General features: G+C 40.4%; 1 protein-coding gene across 5 annotated transcripts in view; it reads left to right on the top strand.

The window, feature by feature from the left end:
* COL16A1 (collagen type XVI alpha 1 chain) overlaps positions 1 to 22223 on the top strand; it is a 3146845-nt gene that overhangs the window by 3001929 nt on the left and 122693 nt on the right. For all 5 annotated transcript variants that reach the window (XM_044082765.1, XM_044082783.1, XM_044082773.1 and 2 more), the window contains 2 exons: positions 2605 to 2640; positions 14610 to 14654. In XM_044082765.1, the coding sequence (XP_043938700.1) occupies positions 2605 to 2640; positions 14610 to 14654 (81 nt within the window). The remainder of the gene's footprint in view (positions 1 to 2604; positions 2641 to 14609; positions 14655 to 22223) is intronic.

A 22223-nucleotide genomic window follows, 5' to 3' on the forward strand; every position in this document is an offset into this window, starting at 1 on the left:
TTGAAAGGCCGAGAAATGATAGCAGAGATCCCGCTACAGTGCGGGACTGGGAGATTCCCTTTCCTGCACTGTAGTGCAATGTTGGAGTGAGAATATTTAAGTAGCAGGGGGGCTTTCCCCCCTGTATAACACAGTTTTACTATGTTTACAGGTAGGTAACTGGTGCTATTTCAGGATGTCGGTCTTTTGGAATGTCGATCATATGGTGTTAGCCATATGAAAGTCGGCATTCTGAACAATTGACATTCTGAAGTAGACACATATATATAAATATATATATATATATATATATATATATGTGTGTGTGTGTGTGGGGTTCCTATCATAAAGAAATCGAACTTATAAAAGTTCAAACATCATATGGTCGACACCATATGATTGAACTTTTAAAAGTTTGAATGTTTCAACGGAGATCCCTGTACAGTGTGGCAATGGAAGTTTTCCACTGTCTGCACTGTAGTGCGATCTTGGAGTTGGTATATTTAAAGAGTGGGGGATGTGCAGGGGGGCTTGCCTCCCTGCTTAAGCTTTCAGGTAGGCTTTTTTCTGTTTTTTTTTTTATTTGATTTTCGAACTTTTGAGAGTTTTAACATATGGTCTCAACCAAACAACCATATGGTGTTCGAACTTTTAAAGTTTGATTATCTGATATAAACCTGTGTGTGTGTGTGTGTGTGTGTGTGTGTGTGTGTGTGTGTGTGTGTGTGTGTGTGTGTGTGTGCGCGTGTGTGTGTGCGCGCGCGTGTGCGTGTGCGTGCGTGTGTGTGTGTGTATGTGTGTGTGTGTGTGTGTGTGTGTGTGTGTGTGTGTGTGTGTGTGTGTGTGTGTGTGTGTGTGTGTGTGTGTGTGTGTGTGTGTGTGTGTGTGTGTGTGTGTGTGTGTGCATGCAAGCGCGCGCGCATGTGTGTGTGTGTATTTATAAATATATATAATATAGATACAGGTATGTAAGTGTGTGTGTGAGTTCCGTACAAAAGGTCAAGTGTGTGTTTGGTCGACAGCTGTTTAGTTGGCTATGTATGATGATCTAAGCAGCTAGCAGCTGGTTGACATGTCTGAGATCACAAAATCCCCGGGGTTTGGAAATATGCCTTTACCCCGTGTTTATGCGATCTTGGTGTTAGTATATATAATTAGCAGAGGATGTGGGGGGTGCAGGGGGGTTTGCTCTCTACAATACATAATATTTTGAATTGTTTTTTAATTTTAAATTTTGCATGCGTGCTGAGTCTGTTTCTTGGTACATACATAGCGGAGTGTTGCCATCGGCTTTGAGATTCTCCCATTTTGGAAAAATTTGAATGATCCATGAAACCCCATTTTGTTTAGCTTAGCTTTCTTGGACAGCATGTAATATTTTGTAACTTTTTTAATTTACTGTTTGTTGATACTACTATTTTAACCATTATTACATTGATGGCATTTTTTAGCATTGTTTAGTTATTTTTAATCAGCAATGTTCTTATTTTATATACTCTTTTAATCGTCTGGTTTCTATTTGAATACTGAACTCCATCTGGCATTGACCATTTCATGCCCTTTGCTTCTCAAAGTCCAAGGAAACTATGCGTAAGAGTGCTTTACTGTTTTGCGGTCATAAAATTAAACTGATAAAGAAAAAAAAAAATAAAATAAAAGTGTATATATGTCAGTACTTGTGTGCATGAATAAGAGAGACAGAGAAAGAGAACAGTGACTGCATCAGGCAGTCTATTAATACTGTTTAGTTAAAAAAAAGAGTTTTGAAACTGTTAATCTTTGTCGTTACTGACAGAACTTAAGTCACAGTGATTTACCAGAGAAATCAATGTATCAAAATGCAATGTGCAGCAAACTAAGAGACAGTAAAGGGCAGTGTGTGTGTGTGTGTGTGTGTGTGTGTGTGTGTGTGTGTGTGTGTGTGTGTGTGTGTGTGTGTGTGTGTGTGTGTGTGTGTGTGTGTGTGTGTGTGTGTGTGTGTGTGTCTGACTGCTTCGTACTTGCTATGTATGTGCGTGTTTGAGGTTATTTATCTGTGTTTCTACATATAAGTCACACAGCTTCTCGGGCATTACTGCTTGCATATACATTTCAGAAGTAGTGATAAAATTAGTAGGAATAAAAAACAGAAAAGAAAACAGAATTATAAATGCATCTAGAGAATGATTACCAGAGTATACGTTATGAAGGTGCTGACAGCTGCAGGGGAGGCAGAGGGGATGCTAGCCATTATCGTGGAAACAAGTGATTTTTTTTGTTTGTTTTGGAAGAGGCCACATTATATTGATTCCTTTCTTCAAGTGATAGGTGTTTCCAAATTGTAGCCCCAAATTTGGAAAAATCTCTTGCACCTATAGATGTTTTGAAGTGGGGTCAGACCAATGTAATGAATTCATCAGATTTGTCTCTTGGGGATATATACAAATTGTACAATGTTTTCTGCAGAAAAACTGTGCTGTAATAACTCTGAAGGCTTACTTTTTAAAACTAATGCCATACTATAATTTGTTTAGGATGAAAACTGATTTTAAGTTTACCATTAGCTCAAAAACACCATGGATGTTTATACTTCATGAGTAAACTGCAACTGCTAACAGTTATAATGTGTTTTTTTTTCCTTTTTAGGGAGAGTCTGGACCTGAAGGACCAGTTGGAAAAGAGGTAATCTGTGCATGATTTCTTAACATTTATAAAGTATTATTGTCATTTACATTGTGATATGAAATTAAAGAACTAGGCCTCACTAAAATATGTAAATATAACTTCTACAAAGTACTTGTTAACAGTAAAACAGTTATTCATTGCATCATGCGATCCTATTTGTGGAAATCTTGCTGTGCCAAGTTAGTAACGTTATTGCTCTTTAATGTAATGCCTGAAATTTTATTCAGAAGAAATGCTAGATACTACATGGCTCCTTTTCCCAGTTCTCCTGCTTGTGACACTCTGATGTGAACTCATATCCTGTTCGTTTTCATTGTTACCATACATGTATCATTGTGGTGTAAGATCCGTTCCTACTTCTGTTTACCCCACCTATGTCATCAAGGTATAAGTGCCCTGTTCCTGTTTAACTCTTTTGTGGCACTGGGATGTAAAATTCTGCTCTACTCTTTGATACCTGGCTTTTGGTATTGAGGGGTACAATCCTGTCCTGCTGTGGTGCCTGAATCCATGGCCTTTTGTGCTGTGGCAGACCTTACTCCTGTTTCTAGTTCTCTCACATGTAGTATTATGGTGTAAGATCTTGCCCTTCTTCTGCTTTACCCCATATGTGCAATGTGGTATACAATACTGCTCTCTTTGTGACTCCCCCACTTAAGCTCATTACATTCTAGTTTACTTGGTTCCCTCACCCTGTGAAACAATGGTGTAAGATCATGCTTATCTGCAAATCACCTCCCCATGGTATTATGGGATAAGATTCTGCCCTATTCTTATTTCCCCACATATGATATTTGTTAGTAAGATTTTACTCAATGTCTTACTCCCCACGTATGACACTTGGGATAAGATTTTATCCTGTTCCCCTACCTGTGGTACTGTGGTATAAGTTACTACCCTGTTCCTCATTCTTCCAGCTGTAGCACAATGATGTAAGATCCTAACCTGTTCCTGGTTATCCCACCTGTGTCACTGAAGGGTAAAAATCCTAATCTTTTCTGGTTTCCTCAGCTGTACTGCTGTCAAGTAATATCTTATCCTGTTCCACATTTTCCAGTCTGTGGCACTGTGCTGTAAGCTCCTACCCCATTCCTGATTCCCTTCACCTTTGGCACTGAGGGGTATGGTCCTGCTCTTATCCATTTCCCCCAGTAGTGTGGGGTAAGATCCTCCCCTGTTTCCGATTCCTGCACTAGTGATACCATTGTGTCAGATTCTACCCTACTCCTAATTACACCATCTATGGGACTGTGGGGTAAGATCCTGTCATGTTCCATGTTCAGTAATATCCTATGTTACTTTGGATTGCCCAGTCTGTAGTACTGTCAGGTGATCTGGTCAACTGTTCCTGGCCCTGTTTCTCCACCTGCAGTACTGTGGAGTAAGTTCCTACCTTGTTCTTGGTTTCTCCGCCTGCAGTATCATGATGTAAGAGCCCACACTGCCCCTGCTTATCACACTTACCTGTTTTCTTTGTTTGTTTGTTTTTTTACTTGTTAACTGACAACCTGTTTTCTTTGTTTGTTTTTTTTTACTTGTTAACTGACTAAGTGAAGTGGTCTGATGATGCTTTTCCTGCATGAAGTGGGCCACAAACAGAATTATTGCACTAAATATAAACAAAGGTATATCTGGATAACATGACAATAATGAATAGAATACCTCAATACCAACAACATTGTAGACAAGGAAAGACCAACTACATGTATTTCGTTTAGTGAGTCGTGTACATTTATATGTAAACTGTTTATAATAATATGTGACAATGTAGAAACTGCAACCCATGTGTAGGCATATAATGAATAGGCAAGTAGTGTGAATGTGATGTAATAATAAACAGAAGCAAGACAGAGATGTATAGTGAGCGACAAACAGCCACACTGATAATATAACACTGCTACTGGGCAACCATGCACACCATTTGTATTTCTTTCCATAAACCTTCCTCTGTACAGTGCATGGTGTATATAAACAGTCCGCATTTGAAAATGATAGGTGACTTGAACGTAAGCATTGTTATGCCATAACACAGTCATGGCACTGTACAGGTCAAACTAGAACAGCCCAGATTGTTTTCATTTATTAATTCCTGTGATTATATCTTTTACCAGGATAGTTTAACAATAGAGACTTATTAGTCGATATCTGGCTATCACTTGGTGTAGATTTTTTGATATCTGCAATACTTCCTTTTGTGTATGGAGAATTGATCTGTTACTGGAGTGATGTTTTATAAGATCAGCACTTCAGCTGAAGCAGTGACCATGATTTACAATATGCACTCAACAGGAGAAGCCCTTTCATTGCCATGTGCTCTTGTCCCTCCAATGCTAAAAAAAGCACTACATTGACACCTGCGCAGGTAGCCACCGCACTGACTGTGGTCTAGGACTATCCATGCTGTGGTGGGGGACATCTCTTGAGTTCATGCTCTGCATTAAAAAAAGCATGTGACCAGTAGGTTCTAGATGTGATCACCTTACACTGCATTCTGGAACTTGTAGATCTTCTACAGAGATGAGTGTCCAGCAAATCAATCCATTCCCACAGATTTGTGAGTACAGGCCCAGACTGCACTGTTCAAAGGGGCCATAGAAGTTGTCCCAATTGTGGAAAAGGGATGGGAATTTTAGTCCATGTCTTCACTGTACCAAAAGAAACAGACAATTTTAGCCCCATCACACATCTCAGAGATTTCAGGCAGAGCACCTAGTATGTATAGTTCTGGATAATCTGCCTAAAACCAGTTCTGACATAATCAATGCTAAACCTTGTTGCTTTTCTGCTAGATTCATATTTATTTGAATTGTTTCAAGCCATAGTTGATGAAATTTGTGATAGGCACAAGAATTTTGTATACACATATTCCGAGGATTCCACATTTATTGAGAATACTCTCAAGAATTTATGGCCTATGATTGCTTTTCAGGATGAATTTAATAAATTATTTCCTGAGCGTATTTCTTTTATTAGAAAAAGGAACATCAGTTTGAAGGGAATATTTGAGCAAAATATGAATCTAGCAGAAATAGATGCAAACAGTGTCCATATCTTATCAATAAAGAACAGGTTCACACCCCCTCATGTAAAACTACTTTGCATTCCAAGGGTAACTACAATTGTAATTCATCAGCTGTGATATACATAGGATTATGTCAGAACTGCCCATCTTTATAAATGACATCAAAACAAAGAAAGAAACAAATGCCTCATGACATTAAAGTTTTTGTGGTTGGATTAACAACATAGTTCTGGATAGTGACCCCGCAGGTGTTTGTGTCTTTTCTTTCTTGGGAGGTCATAATATTTTCAATGAATTTGACGTGTCGTTTACCACATCAGTATGTGGGCTGCACATGAGAGACTCTTCCATTTCAGTCTGTGCAGACATAATTTACAGCACAGAGTGTTTTTGTTGGGACTTAGAGTCCTCAGTCCCCCTGAGCTTGTCTTCATCAATGTGTTTGCCATGCTTCCTGAAGATTTATAAGAAGAAGATCTTCTGATGTTCTTGTAACTGAATGGGAGTCTCTTTATAGCTGCATACAGGCACTTCATTGTAACATCCTTTCTTTGGATATTTCCAAGGACATAGTTCCTAAGAATCACGATGAATTTTCTGATCCCTGCTCAGAGGCAGTCCTTTATGCTGGAATAATTGAATGCTTTTCAGTGTCACTTCATTCCTGCCCTTTCTGAAGACTGACAAGGTACAGGAGGTCACAGCTTTGTCCATCCCTTAGGCAGGGACTCAGAATCTGAAGACTGACAGGAGGTCACAGCTTTGTCCACCCCTTAGGCAGGGACTCAGAATCTGAAGACTGACAAGGTACAGGAGGTCACAGCTTTGTCCATCCCTTAGGCAGGGACTCAGAATCTGAAGACTGACAAGGTACAGTAGGTCACAGCTTTGTCTATCCCTTAGGCAGGGATTCAGAATCTGAAGACTGACAGGAGGTCACAGCTTTGTCCATCCCTTAGGCAGGGACTCAGAATCTGAAGACTGACAAGGTACAGGAGGTCACAGCTTTGTCCATCCCTTAGGCAGGGACTCAGAATCTGAAGACTGACAGGAGGTCACAGCTTTGTCCATCCCTTAGGCAGGGACTCAGAATCTGAAGACTGACAAGGTACAGTAGGTCACAGCTTTGTCTATCCCTTGTCACAGCTTTGTCCATCCCTTAGGCAGGGACTCAGAATCTGAAGACTGACAAGGTACAGGAGGTCACAGCTTTGTCCATCCCTTAGGCAGGGACTCAGAATCTGAAGACTGACAGGAGGTCACAGCTTTGTCCATCCCTTAGGCAGGGACTCAGAATCTGAAGACTGACAAGGTACAGTAGGTCACAGCTTTGTCTATCCCTTAGGCAGGGACTCAGAATCTGAAGACTGACAAGGTACAAGAGGTCACAGCGTTGTCCATCCCTTAGGTAGGGACTCAGAAGAGGGTCCAAGCCTGGATTCTGCTGCAACTTTTTTGCTTGAAGAGTGCCATGATATTCATGCTGTTATTGGGATATCCGATGATGCACGCATCACAGGGGACTGACCGCTGCCAGTGGCTTCATGGCCACCACATACTTACAGGACTTCCATTATTTTTGGACTCCTCTTGCCAGGTCCTACAGTGGTAAACTTTACTCACATGCCTCCTGGTGGGTCTCTCCTTTCTTTATATAAAAGGAGCTCACCTGGGCTGTAACACTGCGCAGCGAGTATGTTTCTCCTAGAGAAGGGTTTCCATAAACCAGCAGGAGTTTAGAACTGAAATTCTACATGTAAAGACCTTAGAGAATTTGTGTTTTCTGAAGAGTGACTTTATCTCACCCAACACTGAGTTCATGTGGTATCTAAAAATAGCATATCCCAGTGGTGTGTTTATGTTTCCAAGCATGCAATGAAAGCTGGATGCAGTGCTACAAAATGCTTGGCAAACCAGAGCATGTATCTCAGACTATGTGCTACCTCCTTTAACATCCATTCTGTAGTGGGTGTCAGTAAAGTATGGGAGGACCACTTCTATTATCTCCAGGAGGTGAGCTGGCTGCTTATTCCCACCACTCCCAGGCACCTTCCATGGTAATAATCATTCCTGAACTATGTGGGTTACAGTCTGGGTTTAATCCCTCTGTGCTATAGAGCCACCTTAGGAATGCAAACCAGATGTTTGATTTGCACTAAAGGAGTGGTATATATATATATATATATATATATATATATATATATATATATATATATATATATATATATATTGCTGTGTGTCAATCCTGTAATCCTTTTTACGTCAGCATGACTACAAGGAAGCTTGGAGAGAATATTTTGGAACAGTAATTTTTATTTTATTTTTATTTTTATTTATTTATCATTTGTTGACCGGGAAAGTCCGACTAGGTTCCACAGAGCCTGTTTTCAGCAGAGGCCCGGGGAGAAATGCTCCAGATGCATGTCTTTGGAATGTGGGAGGAAACTGGAGTACCCGGAGGAAACCCACGCGAACACAGGGAGAACATGCAAACTCCACACAGAAGGCACCCCAGCTGAGAATCGAACCGGAGAACCTCTTGCTGTGAGGTGACAATGTTAACCACTGCACCACTGTGCCGCCCAATAATATGTTTTCAAAAACAAAGTTGTGAATACTACATTACAAAAACATACACTTAATTTTTTGTCACATAAAAATTTGCTTTTTTGTTCTACAAGTACGTTTGGATTTAAGAGGGGTGATTTCAAAACTTTGGTAGAACTAAAAGAAGCTATGTGGCAGTTCTGTTTGCAAGCAGACAAAACACTGGATTAAATTATATGAATAATTTAAAATGCTTTTTAACGAATAAGAAGTTAAGACATTTTAGTTAATGGACATCATAGTTCTCAATCTCTTAGCACAAAAAATCCAGACAAAGCCAGAAATATTTGGGGTACAAAGCCCCAAAAATAGGGACACGTTTTAAATATTGCTCTTATAAACTTAGAAAGTTGTTAGAATAAAAGGTCTTCTGTTACCATGAATTTTCTGAAGGGTACGAAGTCAATTGACTCAAATGGTTACCGTTATTTAGTGAATTCAGTCCGCACTGATTTGTCACAAAATCCAGAAAATCACACATTTTATGAGGAACAGACCCAAATATTTGAGGCAAAAATCTAGACATTCTGTGTAAATCTGTACAGTTGAGAAGTGTTAGGGGCATTAATATTTTAGATGTTTTGATATACATTTTTGTCAGCTGATTTTATGTCATGTGATTTTTGTATTTATAATACAAGTGCTGGTTATTCAGTAGCTGTTTATTCTGGTGAGATCCTTTATTGTCAAAGAAAGTGCTAAATAAATTCCATTTCTTCATTTCTTGGTATTTTTTCTACTATGTTGATTTATAGCACCTGTTTTTGTGTTGTTTTTTTCAGTTATTTGCTTTGCTTGCCTGTGGCAGGGAGGAGAACCTTATCACTGAGCAAAGTATTTCCTCAGGACTAAGTTATGAGTCCGTGTGCTATAAAATCCTGTTCCTTACTAGAAACTCTTTGCTATGGTCTGTTAGGGTCCATTTTACTAGGGTACTATGGTCTGTTAGGGTCCATTTTACTGGGGCAGTTCCATCTTTTGTTGCCCATTCTACAGGTTATCCACTCCAGGACATCTCTGTCGTAGTAACCTGAAATAGTACTAATGTCTTTAACAGCATCACAATGTGGACGTTCAGTTTAGGGAAGGGCAGGATTTGATAGGCAAGCCCTAAAAGGATTCATGTAGTTGGTCCCTCCCTTAGTCACCTCCATCTGAATAAACCAATCAGCACTCATTTTTCAGTGAGATCACCTTGATGATCCAAAGCTAAAAGGTGATGGAAGTTATTTAGCACCTACTGTTATTCCAGACCCTTGGGTATTGTGGAGAGTGAAAAAAATAACCTATCTACCCTCTGATCAAGCTTCTGAGATTTCTGTTGACAGACTGAGAGTTTCACCATGTTTTGATCTTTTATTCTATGATTTTATCTGGTAAAAAAAACTGAGGTAGGGAGGGTTCAGCTTTCTTTTTTTGGTCATTCCCTCCATATGACTGACAAGGATAGATTCCCAAGGAGAGGTGGACCAGCGTACTGCTAAGAAGTTTGTAGTCAATTAACTCCACCTGGTGGCTAGTGGATAGCTGTACACCAACAGTTCCATCGTGATCATGCCCTCGGAGGACGGGTCACTCCATCATGATCGTGCCCTCTGAGGATGGGTCATTCCATCATGATCATGCCCTCGGAGGATGGGTCACTCCATCATGATCATGCCTTCTGAGGATGGGTCACTCCATCATGATTGTGCACTCTGAGGATGGGTCATTCCATCATGATCATCCCCTCTGAGGACGGGTCACTCTATCATGATCGTGCCCTCTGAGGACGGGTCATTCCATCATGATTGTGCCTTCTGAGGATGGGTCATTCCATCATGATCATCCCCTCTGAGGACGGGTCATTACAGTAGATGCTGTATAGCATTCCTTTTCAAGTGACTGAAAGCCTTAATGTGAACTTGAATTTTCAACCAGTTATCCTGCTTCCATTTTTGAGTCTTCCCCACAATCCACTGCTACATTCTGTTACAAAATGTTGCCCTTTTATTCTGCCTTAATTCAATATTTTAGAATTGCAGTCCCCATCTCCACTACTACTAGCACAGTTTGGGCCCATCCTACCCTTGGACATTCCAGGAAACCTAATCTTTGATATTGCCCCTCATCCTCACCTCAACAGCTTCTCTAACCTTTACTGTCTGCAGAAATACTACAGAGGTCGGTCCTGGGGCTAATATTCTTCAATTTGCTTGCCCCAGACATATCTGAGGGGGTGCAGGACACGATCAGCTCATTTACAGGAAGTGTCCTTTGTACTCAGGCTGAACATACCTACCTGGCAGGGGGTACCACAATCAAGAAGGTGCTTTTTCAGGGTGAGGCTCTTCCATTGCACATCTGGGAAGAAGCATTCCAGCTAAGGTGGGTTGTAAACAAATGCAGTGTCCTGTACTCAGGCCATAACATCCCTGGTATGAAATATCAGCTGTGAGGTGTGGAAGTGATGGCAGCAGACCAGGGCAAGGATCTGGGGATGTTGGTAACACCTGACCTGATCATCGTTACCATAGTAACAAGACAGTAACAGCAGCAGCCACAATGTTGGGATGTGTCTCAAGGGATAGATTCCAGAAGCAAAGTGGTAATACTAAAGTCAAGCAGGGCCTTGGTCAGCCCACATCTCAAGTACTGTATGCTGTTCTGGAGGCCATATAATAAAAAGGATAAGAAGCTTCTGGAAAAATGCAGAGGAAGGTTAACAGCATAATCCATGGAGAGGAAGAAATATGAGCAGAGGCTAAAGGACTAAAAGTGTTTCTCCTTTCATACCAGAAGAGATGTAGAGAGGGAGATGATATTGGTGCACAGGATCATGTCAGGGACATGAGAAAGGATCACTCTAAACAGAAAGAAAGAAGAGGAGGGAAGCAGATTACAGGGAATAACTACTCCTTCAATCTCCAAAAGCACTTTTTCGCAGAGAGGGTTGTGGACTCTCAGAATGGGCAACTGGAAATGATGGTAGCAGGGACTCCACAGAAGCATTCAAGAGGACATGAGGCAGGTTAACAAAAGGTAAGGTGAATGTTGGGATGACCGGGAAGTAGAATGTTAAATGCACTTAAAGGGGCAAACTAGATAGAGTCTTATTTTCTCATTTTGCCATCAAGATAATGTAATGTAATCCTGCTTTGGTTGTGTGTAGAATATTTATAACATCTGATACTAATCTCTCACCAGCAGGTGCTACTGTAAATACTCCTACCTCTGTATCTGTTATTAATCTTTTATCAAAGCAATAGCCATTAACAATTAAAGAGAAAAGAGTTGCTCATATTAACTTTTGCAGGGCAGAGTATCAACGCAGCTGTAAACTACTCAGTAATAGGCAGGCTGGGGCTTCTGACTTCTTCTAGCAGCTGTAGAACTGTTAACATCTAGACCAGCCTGAATGTATGGGATACAACAGATGCTGTCTGTCCTCTCATTTTGATGAGAAGGAGCACCTTTTGGATTAATACTGCCCCCTGGAGGAGGGCAGTGGCTATGCTACTGTGTTCCTTGTTTACATACATGCATCCTGACTGCAGCCTGATCACTTCTTAGGATAAAATTTGTATGATGGTGAATGTAATGAGTGCAGAGAAAAAGGCATAGACAGGAATCTAAAGGTCCTCCCTGAAACACTTCCAGGCCACGTACCGTTACGTTGCCATGGGATGCCATTAAGGGCTGTCATTCCTAATGTAAATCACAGTAAGGATGGTGATAGACTACCATGAGAGACATAAGAAACAGGTAGAAAACAGAGAGTATCCAGTAACATTTTGGTATCTGAGAAAATAAATAAATAAATGTAAAAAGCAATATGAAAAGAACAGGTAGCAACACATACCGCGGATTAACAAGCTGCACATTACGACCATCTGCCAGGTTTATCAATTAATAAATGCCTATTGGGTTCATCCTCACCTAATTATGTTCCTTAATCTGCTGCTGTATCAACTTTTCAACATTCTGGTCCTAAAGAGACTGAGATCCAGGTTAACACCAACTGAGGGATACACTCCTTTGCTGATCTTTGAAATGTAAAGTTGAGAAGGTCCCTGAGTATAGGAAGAGGGTAAAAGTTTCTCTTTTTTTGCAAAAGTTAGTCACATAGCAGAGAAATGCTACATAACTATCAAGCTGAATTTATTTGAAGGGCAGATAATGACTCCTCTGTGTATGAAGCCCTAAAGGCAAATGGAAATGAAAACCAAAGGCAACAAGGACTCAAAGGAAGAATAACACATCAAATAAATGTGACAGTTTCTGTGGCTGCTGTATAACAACCTGGGGACATGGATGTCATCTAATAGACTTAAACAAGACATCTGTTTTGTATCACCAGTAAGAAAAATAAGTTTGCTTGCAAGTCATAATCCTACTACTTGTGATGTTCACCTGGGAACATGCAAACTAGCAGACAGCTAGTGTGGAAATGATGGAGGTTCTATGGTGCTGATGTGGCCAGGACCACAGGTATTAACATCACTGTCAGTACCACATCAGGGAAAATGCAGGAGAATGTGAGTGTCACTGTGCATGAGACAAGGGTATGTGATAAGACTGATACACAAGGTGGGATGTAAACAATGAGGTGTGATGTCACAGCACATGACATGTAGATGTGAGATAGATACACAAAGTGAGATGTAAACAATGAGGTGTGATGTCACAGCACATGACATGTAGATGTGAGATAGATACACAAGGTGAGATGTAAACAATGAGGTGTGATGTCACAGCACATGATGTAGATGTGAGATAGATACACAAAGTGAGATGTAAACAGTGAGATGTGCTGTCACAGCTCATGTCACAAATTTGTACATTAAGATGGATACACAAGGTGGAATGTAAACAATGCGATGTGGTGTCACAGCACATGACATGAAGATGTGCGTTAGATACACAAGCTTGGATGTAACTGATGAGATGTGATGTTACAGCACATGACACAAATTTGTACATTAAGATGGATATGCAAGGTGGGATGTAAGCAATGAGCTGTGATTTCACAGCATTGGAAAACTGTTCAGAACCATGGCAGTTACAATTTAAAATGGAGGAGGCAAAAATAATGTATTTGGGGAGCAAAGATCCAGAGGCAGCAAACTCCATATTGGACAATGTAGTAGTAGTAGCAACTGAAGGAATAAGGGGCTTAGGAACAACATCTCAGATTACCCAGAAGTCAGCAAATGATATGAAGAAGAAGACTGCAGAAAGATGCAACAGGGGTTGAGGAGCAGAGGGAAAGGTGTTCCCAGAAGGAGAAAGAAGCTACTGTTTCTTTATGCCAGGAGTTGGATGGAACCCTTGCTGAGTGCTTTATGGTGTGCTTGAAATGCTATATCTTTAAGACTACAAGTAGTGCAGAAAGGAAACTATAGTCATACATAGTTTGTACCTAATTTTATGGAAAGAGAAAAAGATACATCAATGTTAGATATTTGCCGTATGTGGGAGGAGATGGGTACTGACAAAAAAATGTTAATCACCTGAAGACACACCACAAAGTCCAAAAGAGCAAAGTTAAACTGCCTGCCACAAGAAGGACACAGTCTAAAGGCTGGAATGGGGGTCCTCAGAGGTGATGTGAGCACCTCCAACAGTGGAATCATGAAACAGATCTTCACGTTGTTAGAAAGATGTCAGTGGAATTCAAGAATATGCAGCAAATACACAAAGCCATGCTGAAAAATGGGGGAATGGGGGGGGGAGAGATGACAAGTCATTAATCTCCAGTCAGTAGCTACATCCGTACATGATGAAACATTCTAGCCCCATGATCCTTACCTTTCTCTTGTGACCATAAACAATGCTATACTATTATTAGTGATAGAGCTCCAAAGAAGATGAAGAACCCAGTATGAAGTAATCAAGATATGGAGAAATACATTCAAATTCAGGATTCTGAGGGACTGTTCCAAAATTATTCGCAGACAGATGGGGGTTGGCGTGTGCCAGCAGCAGTAGCTAAAGTGGTGAAAAAAATTCTCAATAGAAACAATCCAGTGGGGAAAGAGATCAATGTTCATCTGTAGAGGATATGTTTACCAATAAAGGTATTGATTTTTAGCCTATAAGAATTTTATTGTACTTGTATTTTGGATATCAAGATATAAATTGTACTGCAATCATTTCTGCAAATGCAGTCATTTTTGTATTATATTTGTTTCTTCAAGTTGTTTCTGATACCTCCTTTAGATAGGGGTATTTTTCTTCACTCACAATGGACATAAGGCATGGAATCTCTCCCTGATGAAATGCTAGTCCATTGCAGAATACATATGCAAGCACACATCTTTATTTTGCTTATTTATTTTGATGTCATTTCTTTTAGGGCCCAGGTGGAAAGCCAGGAGAACCAGGACCAGCAGGGCACAGGGTAAGCTGTTATTGTTTTATTAATTCTTGTTATTATTCATATCATCATCATCATTGTTAATGTTGTCATCAGTATTGTTCATGTTGTCATCATTGTTCATGTTGTCATCATCTTTGTTAATATTGTCATCAGTATTGTTCATGTTGTCATCATCATTTTTGGGGTTAACTGGCCTTCACTGACCTCTGGAAGCTTCTGTGTTTTTTTGTTTCGTTTTGGTTACAGTGGTACACGTATATTTTTGGCTGTCATCATCATTGTTAATGTTGTCATCATCATTGTTCATGTTGTCATCATCATTGTTAATGTTGTCATCATCACTGTTCATGTTGTAATCAGTATTGTTCATGTTGTCATCAGTATTGTTCATGTTGTCATCATCATTGTTCATGTTGTTATCATTGTTCATGTTGTCATCATCATTGTTCATGTTGTCATCATCTTTGTTAATGTTGTCATCAGTATTGTTCATGTTGTCATCATCATTGTTCATGTTGTCATCATCATTGTTCATGTTGTCATATTTGTTAATGTTGTCATCAGTATTGTTCATGTTGTCATCATCATTGTTCATGTTGTAATCAGTATTGTTCATGTTGTCATCATCATTGTTCATGTTGTCATCATTGTTAATGCTGTCATCAGTATTGTTCATGTTGTCATCAGTATTGTTCATATTGTCATCATCATTGTTCATGTTGTCATCATTGCTAATGTTGTCATCAGTATTGTTCATGTTGTCAGTATTGTTCATGTTGTCATCATCCTTGTTAATGTTGTCATCAGTATTGTTCATGTTGTCATCATCCTTGTTAATGTTGTCATCAGTATTGTTCATGTTGTCATCATCATTGTTCATTTTGTCATCATCTTTGTTATTGTTGCCATCAGTATTGTTCATGTTGTCATCATCATTGTTCATGTTGTCATCATCTTTGTTAATGTTGTCATCAGTATTGTTCATGTTGTCATCATTGTTCATGTTGTCATCATCATTGTTCATGTTGTAATCAGTATCCATGCTGTCATCTGTATTGTTCATGTTGACATCATCATTGTTCATGTTGTCATCATTGTTAATGTTGTCATCAGCATTGTTCATGTTGTCATCAGTATTGTTCATGTTGTCATCATCCTTGTTAATGTTGTCATCAGTATTGTTCATGTTGTCATCATTGTTAATGTTGTCATCAGTATTGTTCATGTTGTCATCATCATTGTTCATGTTGTCATCATCTTTGTTATTGTTGTCATCAGTATTGTTCATGTTGTCATCATCTTTATTAATGTCATTAGTATTGTTCATGTTGTCATCATTGTTAATGTTGTCATCATCATTGTTCATGTTGTCATCAGTATTGTTCATGTTGTCATCAGTATTGCTCATGTTGTCATCATCATTGTTCATGTTGTCATCATTGTTAATGTTGTCATCAGTATTGTTCATGCTGTCATCATTGTTAATGTTGTCATCAGTATTGTTCATGTTGCCATCATTGTTTATGTTGTCATCTTTGTTATTGTTGTCATCAGTATTTTTCATGTTGTCATCATTGTTAATCTTGTCATCATCATTGTTCATGTTGTTATCAGTATTGTTCATGTTGTCATCATCATTGTTAATCTTGTCATCAGTATTGTTCATGTTGTTGCTCGTTTTACATAATAAATATGAGGGCAGAAATGCTCTGCAGGTTTGGATTTCTTTGTTTGCCTGCAAATGCATTTATTTGTTTGCCTAGCTTTCTATCTTTTCCTCTATCTGTCTTTTTATTTATCCTTTTTTCTAAATTGAAGCAGATAAGGATTATTTAAATGTTACAATTCCAGGATGTAATTGTACAAACATTTGTTAAGATAACAAATGTGAAACTGGTTAACACTATCATAATAGTATACATTTTAGAGATGCTGAAAGTATTTGCCAAGTCAAGAAATTAAAACAAAATAAGCATGCTAAACACAAACATAGACTTTATGAGTCAAATGAACACTGAACTTATGAATAATGAGGTGGTTGGGTGGTGTTGCTTTGTACGTCAGTGGAGATAAAGATTTTTTATGACTTGCAGATAATTTAATTAGGCTGTAAAACTATGTTTAAATTAACAGTCATAGTAAAACGTGCTGTAGAAAATTAGCCTTTGTTGTCAGTGAGCCGTCGTGTAAGCAGAATAAAATGAGTACACGTTTCTTTTGCATTGAGTTCCAGGATTCACCTTTGTTATACAAATTCCTTTCAGTAATATTATTTGTATAGCTAACTTCAGTAAAATGCATATAAGGTTTCCAGAAAATCTGGTTTCCTTTTTCTTAAGTTTTCTGGTTCTTTTTGGTAGGACTATTTTTCTGGTTCTTTTTTGATAGGTGGTGTTTTGTGTTTACTTAAGATGTCTGGTGAGAACTATTGCCTACATAATATAACATGTCATGGATATTGCAGTTACTTATGGATGCAGTATTTTTTGTATTACTAGTAAAATCTCATAACTTCGTCTGCATTTATGGCAGATGCTTAATGCCATGAACACATTGCTGATGAAGGCCTTTTTGTTATAGTTAGCAAATGCACTGCTTGCTGCTTACTTCTGCTCGGGTTCAGGTATCTTATCTCTGACATGCAGTGGTTACACCTTAACTAAGTGATCTCCGAACAAATAGAGCACACCTTTGCACCAGCACCTCTCTCCTTCTACTGTTGGTGGGACACCAGATAGACTGCAAATGTTAGAAGTAAAAATCACACAGGAGACTGAAAGTATCCAGGGAAAAACATTGTATTTTATTTATTTTTATCTTATTCTGAATTTAATAACCTGGTGGATGGACTAGTACAAGAACCCTTTTCAGCTGTGAGCCAGGCCTTAGGAAGGAGCACGTTAACAATAAACAGAAGCATGCATTCTTGTTGAGAGCCACAAGGGTGCAGACTCCAAGCCCTTGTGACTCTCTGAGTCTGCATCTAACTATGGCAATGTTTTAGTTTTAGTGACTTTATTATAAGGCATAATGACTAATGACACCACCCTCACTAGGCTGGATAAGAATAGGGTGAAAGCTGTCTTTGGAGCCAAAATCTGGGATGTAACAGGGGTTTTTTTAACCCTCCTTCCTCACAAATATGATTATGACCTGATAGTGATTCACATGAGGATAAATGACCTCAAGCCTTCTACCCAGAGGGACATGCATAAGGACAGATTGAAGTAACTATGCGTGTGGCTGAACTGGGAAAGACACTGGTCTTGACTGGTATTTTGCCATCAACCAAAATGATAAAATTCAAACAGAAGATTATTGGCTTTAATAATTCACCAACTGCACAGCCAATTAATAGGTTCATAGGTTCATACTAGGCTATCTGCCCTAGGGCATTTATAAGCCTAGCCAGAGTATGTTTGGCTTTCACCACCCATTTTAAATTAATTTTGCTATGCCCTTTTTCGAGGTTAGTATACTGTGCCTCTGTCTAACAGTGACACAGAAGTGATACCCGGGGTAAACCTATGATCTCCCATCCACTCATCAAGATTCCTCTTGAAGAGAGTCAATGAGGGACTCTGCCTAACCTGGACTGGGATTTTATTCCATAGTGAAGGGAGCCTCTGGGTTATGAATCTGTCCCTCCAGCATGTCCTATTTAATTCAGTGCTGAGGTTCAAGTCTCTCGAGCGTGTAGCTCGACGGGATTTGGATTTTGTGAGGTTCAGCATGTCCCTTAATTCCGGGTTGGACATGGCCTTATACGTCAGGCACAGGTCACCTCTGAGCAGGTGGTATGCCACTGAGTAGAGCTGGAGTTTCTTTAACCGGGCAGCATATGGCATCTGTTTGAGCCCTTTGATACTCTTGGTGAGGTACTTTTGGGGTCTTTCCAGTTGCTGCAGGTGTTTGGTAAGGTACATCCCAAAAGGGGCATTGTACTCGATTATGGGCCTGATGAGGGATGAGTAAAGAGGCACGATGACCTCCCCTAATCTAGATGTGAATCCCTTCATGATTGGGTGGGCTATATAAAATGTTTTTCTAACCACTTTGGCCACGTGGTTGTCAAATGAGAGATTGCTATCAACTTGGGTCCCCAGGTCCCTAATGACTTCTTCTGTACTTAATGGATTACCACCTATGTGGTAATTTGTGGGCACTTTGTTTTTGCCAAAGGGATGACTATACACTTTTGGCGTTTAGCTTGAGGCCATGGCTCTGGCACCAGTTGTCTGTTTCTATGAGGCCCTTTGGAGGATGCTTGTGTCGGCTGGAGAGTCGATTATGGCCAGTTTGCAGTCATCTGCGAACTTGGTCAGCCACAGTCCTTCCGTGTTGGCCTGTACCTCCGAAATATATACCAAACAAGAGAGGTCCCAGGACTGAGCCTTGTGGGATGCCACTTGTAACTGGTTTGGAGTCTGACATGGCTCCAGCAATTCTAACCCTGTGGGTTCTGTCCTTGAGCCAGTTTGCAACCCATCTAGTGACATAGGGGTTTATATTTAAGCTGGTGAGCTTATCTATAATGCCTGAGTGGGGTATTGTATCGAAGGCTTTTGCGAGGTCCAGATAGGCTGTGTGGACCACCTTCCCTTCGTCAATGGCCTTGGTGACTGTTTCAAAGAAGTCAGCCAGGTTTAAGAGGCAGGATCTGCCCTTAACAAAGCCAAACTGGGTAGGATCCAGTGTCTGTAGGTCCCCAATATCTTTATTTATGAGGTCCATGATGATCCTTTCCATAGCTTTGCAGACCAAGCTAGTCAGGCTTATGGGGCGATAGTTTCCAGGGTCTGTTGAGGCACCACCTTTGTGGAGAGGGACCACTGTTGCTGTACGCCACTCTTTGGGTACATATCCTGTAGTAAGGCTGAGATTGAACAGTAGTTTTATGTTTGGGTTTAGCTCTTCTTGGAGTTCATGTAGGACGCAGCCTGGGACACCGTCTGGTCCCACTGATGCTGTGTTTTTTGCTTTGGAGAGGGCGGCTCCCATCTGAGCATCTGAGATGTCGGGGGGGCAGCACTCTGCTGGCACAGATATTTGCCCTTTTGGTGCGAGGGGAGTTTGCGCTGAGCCTGTCAACTAGGATGTTGGCAATGTCTGTGGGATCAGTGTATTTTTTGTCATTTTGGACTAATTCTGAGCATATCTGGGAATTCCCACCGAGGTTCCTAACATAACTAAAGAAAGCCTTGCGATTATCTTTAGTGTCCTGTGCAATTTTTCTCTCGAAGCTGGCCTTTGACAATTTTATGAGTGCCCTTAGTTTTTTGCTAATACTGATCAGAGATGCCTTCCCTTTTTGGGATTTTGCTCTATCATGTAGTAGCTTCCTCCTTCTGTTGTATAGTTTGTTTATGGCTGGGGTCCACCAGACAGGTCGTCTGCCTTTGGAGGATTGGGTCTTGGTTTTATTTGGGATTGCATGATCCATGCATTCCTGAAGGTGTTCATAGAATGCATTTATAAAGGATTCTGCGGTCTGGGCCATATTTTCCACAGGCCCGGGGGCTTTGAAGGATTCCACCTCGGTTTTGAGGAGTGTGAAATTTGCTTTAGAGAAGTTTTTCACTGTGGTTTTCTGGGCAGGTGGTGGGGTCGGGATGTGAATATCCAGTGAGATCAGTTTATGGTCTGATCTTACCAGTGAGGGATACACTTCTGGTCTGGAGCATAGAGTCCCCATGTTGGTGATGATCAGGTCCAGTATGTTTTCCCCTCTTGTGGGAGTGGTAACAAGTTGTTCCATAAAATATGAGTTTATGAATTCTAGGAACCTTTGGGCAAGGGTGTTGGAGCTAGAGTAATGCTCCCAATCTATGTTTGGGTAGTTGAAGTCGCCCAATATAATGGTGTTAGGAGAGACCTTCATATTTTCCAGTGTTCTCAGGAAGGCCGAGTGGGGTTCCTGGGTTTGGGAGGGTGGTCTGTAGCAGGCTATAAACTGGAAGGCAGTTTTACCCACTGTTAGTTGCACATGGATAGTCTCTGATGCTTTGCCACCAACCTGGAGGTGTGAGTATCTTTGATGAATATCGATACTCCCCCTCCTTTTGTGGTTCGGTCCAAGTTTTGGGGCCGAAAAGCATGGTATGAGGTATAACCTGGTAGTGCTGGGGTGCTCTCGGGAGTCCTGAACCAGGTTTCTGTTACTGCACAGATATCGATGTTCTCCATGCTAAGGAGAGTTTCGAGTGCATGCATCTTGAGGTTTAGACTTCTGGCATTGAGTAGCATTACTCTTAGTTTCTTATCCCTTGTGATACTTATGGAGGTGGGTTTGTCTTTTGAGCCTTGCCTAAAAAAGGCACTATGCGGGTAGCAAGAGCCTTTGCCAATATCCGAAAGCCCAGGGGTGACAGGTGCAAGCCGTCCCTAGCAAAGCATCATGGCTTGTCGTGCATATCATCTAATATTAGCTTTAATAACTGAATATGCATCTGCTATCATTCTAGGGGGATCTAGTATGTATCATCTTGAGATATGATTGCTGAAAAGTTTTTCTGCTTAGCCAGGAATGGTATGCACCACGTTTACCAATGATTTTGCATTATGCCTAAAGTCATTGCTGCCCCCAGAGTTCCTATTCAGATAGAGTCCATCTGATGGATATTCCAATCCAGTAAATTTTAGTTTGGAACACACTTATATAGCTTTACTAAATGCCAGGAGTCTAGAACATTCCTGAACTTGAGGATATTCTGTACTGTGAACAGTAATATATGTGTAGTTACAAAGATATAATTTCAGAGCAGTGAAAGCACTCGCTGTATTCCTGGGTGTAGCATCTAACACATCTATCAAGGATATCACCACATCATCACAGATTCCTCAGAACACCACATTTCAACTCATAGCTAGTTAGTTATAATACATACTCTATATCCCTTTCTGACGATGATAGTTACCTTACAAATTAGCTGAAATCCCTGTTAAACCCAATATGTTTCTACTGGGGGACTTAAACTATCCATCAATAAACTGCCTGGCTTACACTGCCAATGGTTGTCATGCTCAGCACTTCCTAGACAGTATAAATTGTAACTCTCTTTTGCAAATAGTTAACCATCCTACTAGGGGCCTCATAGGTCCATAGGTAAATATTAGGTCATCAGTCTACAGACTATTACATGCCTAGCCAATAACCAGAGGTCAGATGCAAACCATGTACCTTGAATCTGTAAGGTTAAGACCTTAACTATTATGCTACCCCCATATCCATGAGCGAGTCCTCATATTATGGTGATTTCTTGCACATCTATATATATATTATGTATATGGCTCTACTTCACAAACCAGAAATGCCACTTTCCCGACTTTCATATAACCGAGATGACAAAGTTGATAACACAGAGATCGACCGCCCAGAACACCGACTTTCAACTCCAGGTAAGTAACTGCTTGGCCAGCCTGAAAAACAAATTAAAATGGAAGCAAAGTAAACCCACCCATGTGTGGGGCTTCACACACCCCTGCCACACCCTCCCATATGAGGGCTGCCCCCCCCCCAACATTCCCCCTAACTAAATATACCACCTCCAAGATTGCACTACCGTAGGGGTAAGGTGCAAAGTTCACCAT

The sequence above is a fragment of the Protopterus annectens genome, chromosome 1.part1, assembly GCF_019279795.1.
Source record: "Protopterus annectens isolate FY-2018-M chromosome 1.part1, PAN1.0, whole genome shotgun sequence".
Lineage (NCBI taxonomy): Eukaryota > Metazoa > Chordata > Ceratodontiformes > Protopteridae > Protopterus > Protopterus annectens.